Below are 11,178 nucleotides of genomic sequence, written 5' to 3'. Positions count from 1 at the left end.
AACCCATTTATTTAACAAAAGCCAATGGAATACCTACTGGGTGAATGACATGCAATAGAGAAATTAATAAGTTTAACACAGATGGGTGAGAGAAACAGACACAGACACTATTCATACTACAATGTTTTCAGAATTAAGCTAGAGCCCCTGGCTACCTTCCTTCCTACTCAGAGGCAACTTTCCTCTGGTGACTTAGGAATTGAAAGCTATCACACAGGAGAGCACAGCCTTACTTTTTCCCCACTTCAACTTGCTGCATAACTGGAGAGTTTCAACTGGTTTTCTTTAGAATATTCAAGTAATGGAAAAATAAAAGCAAAAATAAAACAGTAACAGAAATCTCCTCCCAACTAATTTCAGATTTAAGAAATGCAGTTAGGCAAAACTATTCATCTTCAGGGTAATAGTGTTCACATTGACTCTATTTTGGCTCTGTAATACAGGTGACATTAGTGGTAAGGAACCCTCTGCCAATGCAGGAGGCAAAAGAGATGAGGGTTCTATCCCTGAGTCAGGAGGATCCCCTGGAGGAGGAAATGGCAACCCATTCCAGTATTCTTGCCTGGAAAACTCCATGGTCAGAGGAGCCTGGAGGGCTACAGTCTACAGGGCCACAAAGAATCGGACACGACTGAACACACATGCACATACAACATAGGTCCTAACTTTCTCCATGTTTAGCTCTGACAACTTGCTGGCTCAGTTGTGGGGTTAGCTGCCTAAGACCCTGTACGATGGATGCAATAGTGAATCTCGGGAGATTGAGAGCTTATGGTTTACTAAATTTAATTTGACAATATTCAGAATAAACTAAGGTAAAATCATTGTAAATATATCATCAGGCAATTTAGAGCCATCAACCTAATTCACCCATTCAGCCAGTCTACTGGTCCAGGTAACAGTTTGCTAAGTTATAGAACCACTTGGCTCTAGTAAGATTTGCATCAACATCTGGGGTGGTCCAGCTATTTAGCTAACCTAAAAAGATAACTCTTCTAAATCTTAGGAAGGTTCCTGTCTAACTGATATAAATACAATCCTTGTAGAAGCTTCTCTCCTTTAGTGAAGAGGGGTCTTGTTGTCTTTATTTATTTATTTATTTTTGTCCCTATAGTTTTTTTTGGCTAGATAGCAAATGGAATGATCATTTTAGTGTTAATGAGTCATTCAAGTTCTAAGTGTCTCTTTCTACTAAGAAAGCCAAATTCATTGAAAAGCAATAAATTTGTTTTCTGCATGGTAAGGCTTCCATTAGTTTTCAAGGTTAAATTAGTTAAAGAACTCTTGCACAATGGAAATTCACTGTTAATATATTATCACATTTGTGATCCTAACTATTCATTAGAGCAGGGTCAATATTAACAACAAAAGAAAATAAGACAAACACAAAATTTGCTTTATGAAGAAAATATAAATAACAATGAGTGCAGAAAGTAATACTTAGTTGTTTTTTGAATATTAAAATCATATTTAGCAATAAGAAATGTTTTAAAACACAAAATACTCACTTTCCATCATTTCTAAAATGTAGGCAATTATGCTTCATATTTATTAAATTATGTAATCCCAAGCAGCATATATCCAAAAAACATATGTCATAGATTCACAGAGGTTTAGCAATCTTTTTAAGGATTTTATTATTAGATAGAAGGAGATACACTGGTGTTTTCAAGGTTGAACCTAAATAGCTCATTTTTACCCAGTCCAGAATTTAATAATCAAAGAATCTTTACCTCTCCTAAACAGATTTTGAATTTTTTTTCTTTTAGACCTAGTCCTTTGTTTAAAAATTTTGTATTTTACCCTTGAAAGAGAACTAATCACTCAATAATCCTTGAATAAAATCTTTTAAAGTTACTCTATTAAGGTGTCCATTTTAAGGATGGTAAAAGAAGGAGCAGAGAAAAATTATTATTCTGGAAAAATTAGTCATAACCAAAGCAAAAGCCAGGAATGATCACAGGGAAAATTTTCTAAGGGTAATTTAACGACATTACTAAAACTGTGGGAATCCATATACCACCTAGATGATTAGGAAGGGGGTTATTAGCTAAGCCATTGTCTGAAACCCACTGAATCACTGGTCCTTTTGAACAGTGATTGGTCCCCCTTTTCTAATGACGGGACTTTAAAATTTAGGAGAAGCTCCAAGCAGCAGACTTGAAGGATTAAAAAGGACACAAGCCTTGAATGAGTCTAGATTTCTCTTCATAAGTAAAGGAGTGAGGTAAGACATCAAATCTTTGCTTTCATAATTTTATAAACACAAATCAGTCAGTTCTGCAGGACAAACTACCAAGATCACTCTAAAAGCTTGTGCAGGTCAATCATTTGAACTATAGCTAGAGTTTTTGCATCTGGAGGACAAGAGGTAATATATTTCCACAGATTATACTATAAATCAATATTACAGCTTAGTTTTATAACCTCTTTCTTTGAATTAGAAAATTTTGACTCAGTTGCTTCATTTTAATATATTTTAATGTTATTAAAATTTTACCTAGAAACTTCCTGGTACTGAACTGCTATTGTCAGATCTTTACTGTAGTACTTTTACCACATTAAATAGACAATAAAATTGTCTTCATAATTAAGACCGAGTTCATTGACCTCCGCCATGGACCTAAACAACCATTCCCTACAATGTAGAACAGCACAAGAAATGAGTCCTTCTTGCTCATAAATTCCAACTAGATCGTATGCTACTAAATGAGTCATTTAGGGAAAGCTAAAAGGACAAGCAAACAATTTTGGTTTTTTAAAAAAACTGCTCTGAGAAAAAGGATGAATTCTGTTACAGATACTTATAAATGTACTTTTTAATTTTAAATCCTAAGACGTAGGTAAATACTGTGGAATTCACCCAACTACACTTCTGATTGAACAATACTGGCTAATTATGTTATCATGATTTTTAGATAGACAGTCTTTTTACCGCTAAGTTTCACAATGTATTTTCTAGATATTTCATCTGAAAATGAGAACTCTAATTCTTCTCGGCATACTGGGAGCCACAATGTCAGCCCCCGTGAGTGATTTCGTGATAAAATTGAAATCATTGTGTGAAACCCATAACAAATCCCTCTTTCACTGTTTCTATTTTTTTGTTTGTTTAGCTTATTCCACAGCGCCTTATGTCTGCAAGCAACAGCAATGAGGTTAGTTTAAATATTTAGAACAATATCGCCAGTTACAGCAGGACGATAAAAGCCTTCTTGTTGATTTATCCTGCAGTTCTACCCACTAACTGTAGCCAAATGCATTCCCAATGTTTATGTTTGTTTTGCATACGAGGTTGTTTCTAGAATACTACTTTGCCTCCCTTATTTGACTGCAAATTCTTTAAAGGCAGAAGCAGATTCTTGTATACCTTTTTGCTCTAATAACACTTAACAGGGTGGATATAGGTGTTTAAGAGCATAAAATGACTGACTAAACCACTGGAATGGGGTAAAGCTGTGCAATCTCGCACACAGCAGAGGAGAGGTAATTAAATCCTAACCTCTAATCACCATGATTTAGTTCAAGCTTAGTGAGAAAACATCTCACCTCTAACAGGAAACTGAGTTGTACAGTATTTGACTGTACAGAATTTGTAGTAAATTTTATTCTAAATAGTTTTAACATGTGTAGTAATCTTGTTTTCATATTATCTTTCCTTTCCTAGTTGCTTCTGAATCTTAATAATGCTCAGCTTCAACCACTACAGCTTCAGGTATCCCTACCCCAATAATTATTTCAAGAATATTTCCTACCGCTCTTTTCTTGTGGCACTTAATAGGAGAACAAAATGTTTTCTGATTCTATTTCTGAAATCTTAACTTTTAAAGTTACTAATTTTTCACATATGTTTTAATTTCCATTTATTCGAAGGCCAAAGTAAAAGCTGTAATCAAATGAACATTTTCAGGCACAAATGCTCTCAACTATGAGATAGTTAAATTAATCATTTTATGAAAAGTCATACACAGCTAATAGGTAAATATATCTATGTATTGAAACCAGTCTGGCAACTGCCGACTCTGTACCATTTATCCACCTCATTCATATTTGTCATCACAATCATTGGGAATTTACCACTGTTCACGCTATTTGCCTGACTCATAATGTGCCAAGATGCTGTCCTTTTTTATAATGCAGCAATAGAAATATAGAAACTGTTTTACATTTGCTTCTTTCTCGCTCGAGACTGACTTTTAATTCTTTTCTAAATGAAAGAGAAATGCTTCCTTTCTGTCTCTTGTGTCTTCCCAGGGCCCATTTAATTCATGGATTCCTCCTTTCCCTGGAATTCTACAACAGCAGCAGCAGGACCAAGTTCCAGGACTCCCCCCATTCTCTTTATCAACTCGCGAGCGGTTTGCTGGACTGGTCCCAAATCAGATATTCATCCCAGGACAGGTCAGTTTTGCCCAAGGAACCCAGGCAGGACAGCTGGACCCCTCACAGCCTCAGACCCCACAGCAGACCCAACGGGGCCCTAAGAATGTAAGTCCAGCCTTGTCTAACTAAAGGAAATATAATGCACACGGTTTGTGAAAATGAATATGAATCAGTTTTGAAATAAGACAAGCATTTCCTGAGCAAGAATTGCTTCTCTAATGTGTTTCTACCATCACTGGAAGTACTTCCTTGTACTTCTGATTTTTGACATGAAAAATGCCATATAAATCAGCTCTTCCAGGATCACAGTCATGAATTGAAAGTGTGAAAACATGTCTTGGACAGGATAATTAGGGAAATTTCATCTTCAATAAAAGGGTGATTTGTATTAGTGCTGGTACATATAGTAGATGATCTTTTGTCATCCTAGAAGTCTGCTAATATAAATTTTACGTTTATATGCTTAGGTCTAAAGAAATCAGCACTGGAATTTAAAAAAGTCAAGTGTAACTTTTTCATAATTCCTTTTTGGCAGGTTATGCCCTCTGTGTTCTCCTTCAAAATGCCTCATGAGCAAGCACAGGTAAGTGAAAGGAAGGCCACCACTCCTGTACAGAGATGGCTGCATACTCTCTACACTGAACATTTTCTTCTATATTTGTAACTCTGACTCCTATGGCAGGGCTATAAAGTCCATGCAATGCTATTAATGTCTGGGTACTACACCTGCTGGGCTCTGCAGCAGTTTGTTAATGTTAGGCTCACTAAACAGCTTTAAAAGCAAGGCCAGCTGGGAGTCTCCAGGACCCCCGAGTTACCAGGACATGGCTGTAGTGGGAGTTATGGAACTCACTAAGCCTTAGGTTGTGTTTTCTCCCACCAAAAATGCTAGCATTTGATAACAACTCTGGAGAAATACCATAGATTGACTTTGGCCAACCCTAAATTTTGGTTCAGAGAAAGATGCATTAATCTGATGAAATATCGTATGATGTAGAGAGAGGTTTTTTTGAGTTATGCTCTAAACATTTCCAGGTTCTTGGATATTTTCAGTTTAACTCCATATTACAGTCAAATTGTGGTGATTTCCATTAAATAGCAGAATCTTTAAAGAAAAGAAAGCAAATTAGTAAAACCATTAAAGTAACATAGAAAACCCTCTCAATGTTAATATAATAGCCTGCATTCAAAGAAATATGAATATGGATAGATTATATTATTCACCAGAAAAATGTTGACAGTTTTGTAAAAAGTTAGACACCTGGCTTTAGTGCAATAATTATGTGATTTTGTCCACTCCTATTATAAAACAAACATTACCTCTAGACATTATCTCATTCTGTTTCATACCAGTTAGAGAATTAGATACCTGACAAGTAGAATTACTTCATTTTAGGATCAAAAAACTAAGTCTTTATGAGATTACGTCCCCAATTCTAATGAAAATAAATAGCTGAGTTAGAATCTAATTCTTCACCCTTCCTTTAACCACTAAATCAGTGACTCACCATTCTGGCTTTGCTTTAGAATCTGTGGTGATAACTTTGAAAATTACAGACACCTGGACCCTGCCCACACCTCATGAATCAAAACCCCATGAGGAGATCTTAAATATGACTATCTGTTAAAATGTTCAATTGGTGTTTTTGACTCTTAGTCAGAGTTAAAAGCCACTGGCTGGATGGCATCACTGACTCGGTGGACGTGAGTCTCAGTGAACTCCGGGAGTTGGTGATGGACAGGGAGGCCTGGCATGCTGCGATTCATGGGGTCGCAGAGTCGGACACGACTGAGCGACTGATCCGATCTGATCTGATACAAAATATATGCCTCTTCTCAAACCATAGTTATTCTTAACTCGTTTCCATTAAGCACTCATTAAATAACAGGAGACAAAACTCTATAGATGTACAATGATCACAATTTTCTATAAACACATATACAGACACACAGACTTAAGTGGAAACCAATACATGCTGATGTGAGCGGTAAAACTGCAGGTGCTCCTATTTTTTTCCTCGTCTATTTCTAGATTTTCCAAATATCTTATAATGCACCTGGGTTGTTTCAATAAAATGACAATTACTAAAGGCAATGCATTTCTGAACAATTTATTCATCATGGTAGAATGTCTAATACCACATCCTGCAGAATGAAGAGTCAAAAAATATATATGGAAAATGCTGCATAGGCTATCTTCTTAGATATTTGCAAAGTAATTTTTATATAAAGCTTAAATATAAAGTTCCAGGTACCCTTTTAAGAAGTCTGTTATTAGTTGAATTCACTACTTCCTAATGTGTTTGACCAAGCAACTTTGAAACAAAGCCCAGTGTCCTGTGCAATACACGTTTTTTCTAAAGTTTGGGAAGGACTGCTTTATGTGTTCTTTTGTTCACAAAATCGCTAAAGACAAATCAGCTTTAAAACAATATTGATAATAGAATTTTTTTTAAAGCCTGCACTGATCTGAAGGAAGCTCTTCTGTACTTTTCTATTTACAATAGATGCTTCAGTACTACCCAGTTTACATGTTCCTACCCTGGGAACAGCCTCAACAAACAGTCGCACAGTCACCTCCGCAAACAAGACAGCAGCTATTTGAGGAGCAGGTACTACAAGCGTTTGATTTTAATTTAATTAGTTCCATCTAAGGATAAAGAAGAAAAGGTAAATTTTAAAAGAGAATATCCGATTTATACCTAGTGCAAAAACTCAATGGCTTGAACTGATGGTCATAAAAGGATATACTGCTTTCTTTTAACATAACACTAATTTGGAAATATACTCCAAGATTGAATTTTGAAAGAATTGTTGCTGTTGTTTAGTGGCTAAGTCGTGTCCAACTCTTTTGCAACCCCATTGACTGTAACATGCCAGGCTCCTCTGTCCATGGGATTTCCCAAGCAAGAATAGTGGAGTGGGTTGCCATTTCCTTCTCCAGGGGATCTTCCCAACCCAGAGATTGAACCCATGGTTTCCTGCATTAGCAGGCAGATTCTTTACCACTGAGTCATGTGGAAAGCAATGAGATACAATTAAGTAATGTAATACTGAGTTTTATGGACCTTCAGTAAAATAGTAAAATTTTAATATAAATTTAGATGGCTCATACATAACTAGATTACTTTTAGTTAGAGTGCAAATTAGATTTTTAATTTATCATCACTTAAAACTTATCAAATCAATTACAGAAAACTGAAAATTATGCTTCAAATGACTGGTAGTAGGACGGAGGAGCCTGGTAGGCTGCAGTCCATGGGGTCACTAGGAGTCAGACACGACTGAGCAACTTCACTTTCACTTTTCACTTTCATGCACTGGAGAAGGAAATGGCAACCCACTCCAGTGTTCTTGCCTGGGGAATCCAGGGACGGGGGAGCCTGGTGGGCTGCCGTCTATGGGGTCTCACAGGGTCGGACACGACTGAAGTGACTTAGCAGTAGCAGCAGCAGTACTTCCAATTAAGTCATACTAATTTAAAGAGAAAGAGTTTTAACCTAGAAATCATATGCTGTTAAAAGGATGGTTGGTAATTTAACAATTATTTTTACCACCTAGAACATATAAATTTTCAAAAAAAGTATTAGTACAATATAATATACATATATTTTAATAATTTATCACTGCATTTGACAAAAACCATAAGAGCGATTTAACACATTTTTTTTAAATTCTAACAGATGCCATTCTATACTGAATTTGGATATATTCCACAACAAGTAGAACCTGTAAGTAAATGTATTTTTCATTAAAAAAAGAAAAACTAACTTTTGAAACTACTTGCTAAATAAACTATTAAATCTACCAGTGACCTTTAGTCAGAAACCCACCAGGAACACACCACTAGTTGGACAAAATTGGATTTATCCACTTACTGCAACAGAGGAGGACACACACCATGAGGAACTGTGGAGTGTCTTAACAGGAAGGGTTGGAATGACTTCTCACAGGGTCTGGTCTTGTGTCAGGTGATTTGGGGGAGAGTTCAAGTAGTCACATTACTTTAGATTGGGAGTTCTCAAGAACTGGGCTTCCCTGGTGGCTCAGATGGTAAAGAATCTCAAGAACTGGGGGTAGTTCTATGACTGGGTAACTTAACGATTCTTACCTAAAAGGTAAGAATGATGGAGCGAGGCAAAGACCATGATCGGTAAAAAAACAGAAATTCTTCAGATTATCCAGGACCTAAGGATGCCTAATATTTTCATGCCTTGCACAGGGACCTTGCTGTGGGCAAGATTACCACGTGCTGTTTTTTTGATTGCATTTCATCATGTTCAGAAGTGATCTTGCCTGATATTGGTATTCTGTAGGATTGTTAAGGTACAACAGGAGAACACCAGCGTCCAGCAGAGAATGTCAGGCCAGCTCCTGCAAACACTGCAGCAGAGCTATTGTGTTAGGCCAGTTTCTTAGTGTCAGGAGTTGCTTTTCTCTTTCTCAAAACCAAATTATGATTTTTGTTTTTAAGAAACTAATTGAAGTTGAGAAGGGTATAACTGCCTTAGGTGCAAGATAAATGTTTTAAGGATTATTAATTTATACCATTTTAAACTTTGCAACTTTTAAGGTTATGCCAGTAGAGCAGCAGCAGCCAGTCTTTGATCCCTTCCTAGGCACAGCTCCTGAAATTGCTGCGATGGTAAGTTTCCTTACCACACTTTGATAGTTACTGGAAATCAGCAAGTGACAGCCTACAGCTCCTTCCACTATTGTGCATTTTAATGATACTGTTATTATTATTCCATCAACAATTATTACTCCTTCACCCTGTAATCTTTTGCCACACAAGATTCAATTCACTCAGTTCATCAAATATTTACTGAGGAGCTAATACATGCCAGATACTCTCCATCAGTTCAGTTCAGTTCAGTCGCTCAGTCGTGTCCGACTCTTTGCGACCCCATGAATTGCAGCATGTAAGGCCTCCCTGTCCATCACCAACTCCCGGAGTTCACTCAGACTCACATCCATCGAGTCAGTGATGCCATCCAGCCATCTCATCCTCTGGCGTCCCCTTCTCCTCCTGCCCCCAATCCCTCCCAGCATCAGAGTCTTTTCCAATGAGTCAACTCTTTGCATCAGGTGGCCAAAGTACTGGAGTTTCAGCTTTAGCATTATTCCTTCCAAAGAAATCCCAGGGCTGATCTCCTTCAGAATGGCCTGGTTGGATCTCTTTGCAGTCCAAGGGACTCGCAAGAGTCTTCTCCAACACTAAAGTTCAAAAGCATCAATTCTTCGGCGCTCAGCTTTCTTCATAGTCCAACTCTCGCATCCATACATGACTACTGGAAAAAACCATAGCCTTGACTAGATGGACCTTTGTTGGCCAAGTAATGTCTCTGTTTTTTAATATGCTATCTAGGTTGGTCATAACTTTCCTTCCAAGGAGTAAGCGTCTTTTAATTTCATGGCTGCAGTCACCATCTGCAGTGATTTTGGAGCCCAGGTACACTCATTTAAAGTCAGGTATTAAAAGACATCCGTGTTTGCTGGCATATATGCATACTCTTTCTAAAGGATAGATTTTAGTCTAGAAAACTAATAAAGTATTTACTTCTCAAATAAAATCCTTGCTTTACATCTTAATCCTACTGCTTTGTATTCTTCCCAATTTTGAACTTGTGTTTGAACTTGTAATCACTTTTCTTTCTCACCCTTATAGCCAGCAGAAGTGTCACCATATTTACAAAAAGAAATGATAAATTTTCAGCACACCAATGCAGGAATCTTCATTCCTTCAACTTCACAAAAACCCAGCACAACAATTTTTTTTACTTCTGCTGTGGACCCAATTATTCCCACAGAGCTAACAGAAAAGAAGGTAAAGTAATCAAAGATACTTTTTTTTTTTCTTATATAGCATTTTTTTTTATTTTATTTTATTTTTAAACTTTACATAATTGTATTAGTTTTGCCAAATATCAAAGTGAATCTGCCACAGGCACACATGTGTTCCCCATCCTGAACCGTCCACCCTCCTCCCTCCCCATACCATCCCTCTGGGTCGTCCCAGTGCACCAGCCCCAAGCATCCAGTATCAAAGATACTTTTTATGAAAGAAATGGGTCTCTAAATAGAAAGTATAAAAATAAAGTTCAAATAAAATTTAAAAAAAAAAAAAAGAAGAAGAAAAGCAACAAAAAAAAAAAATAAATAAATAAAGTTCATGCTTGATTTATAGGACTTAGTTATGTAAATCATGACAAAGTTAAGATATAGTAGAATATATGGTCTTAACCTTGAATAAGAAGACCAATAATTGCTTTCAGATAATCAATCAGAATCTAATTTAATTTTTATTTAATAAAAGCTTTTTATGCATATTTTTTCTCACTAGGCCAAGACTGATAGCCTGAAGGAACCATAAGATGTTGTCCTAATCATTCAGCGTTTAGGGTAGGTATTTGCTAAGAGGCATGCTTTACGTTCCATGACATATCCTAAATTAAAAGAAAAAAACTGTAAGAATAACTAAAGGTATATACCAAAATGAAAAAAAAAGTTAGTGTTTATATATTCTTACAAAGCTAACAATAATTATGAGCAATTTTACTAGCAAATTTTTTAGTCAAAATAAATTTTTGAGGATAGTGTCTGTCTACGCCATAAACTTTTCATAAACTCTGAGAACACAAATAGCAAATATACTAGGTCCATGTTACAGACATTCTACAGACAATAAATGCGAAGTGCTGTGCTGTGCTGAGTTGCTCAGCCATGCCCAACACTTTGCAACCCCATGGACTGTAGGCCACCAGGCTCCTCTGTCCATGGGGATTCTTCAGGCAA

At 36.6% G+C, this 11,178-nt stretch overlaps 1 protein-coding gene across 1 annotated transcript; it reads left to right on the top strand.

Moving 5' to 3' along the window:
• Positions 1-2,977: 2,977 nt before the first annotated feature.
• On the top strand, positions 2,978-10,785 carry ODAM (odontogenic, ameloblast associated). The gene is made up of 10 exons (XM_025289521.2): positions 2,978-3,028; positions 3,117-3,158; positions 3,668-3,715; positions 4,255-4,488; positions 4,919-4,966; positions 6,891-6,995; positions 8,067-8,114; positions 8,957-9,028; positions 10,052-10,210; positions 10,727-10,785. The coding sequence occupies exons 1-10, from the start codon at positions 2,978-2,980 to the stop codon at positions 10,754-10,756; spliced, it is 837 nt and encodes a 278-aa protein (XP_025145306.1). The 3' UTR covers positions 10,757-10,785.
• Positions 10,786-11,178: the final 393 nt, after the last annotated feature.

Source organism: Bubalus bubalis, chromosome 7 (genome assembly GCF_019923935.1).
Source record: "Bubalus bubalis isolate 160015118507 breed Murrah chromosome 7, NDDB_SH_1, whole genome shotgun sequence".
Classification (NCBI taxonomy): domain Eukaryota; kingdom Metazoa; phylum Chordata; class Mammalia; order Artiodactyla; family Bovidae; genus Bubalus; species Bubalus bubalis.
This window is presented reverse-complemented; position numbering and strand designations above follow the sequence as displayed.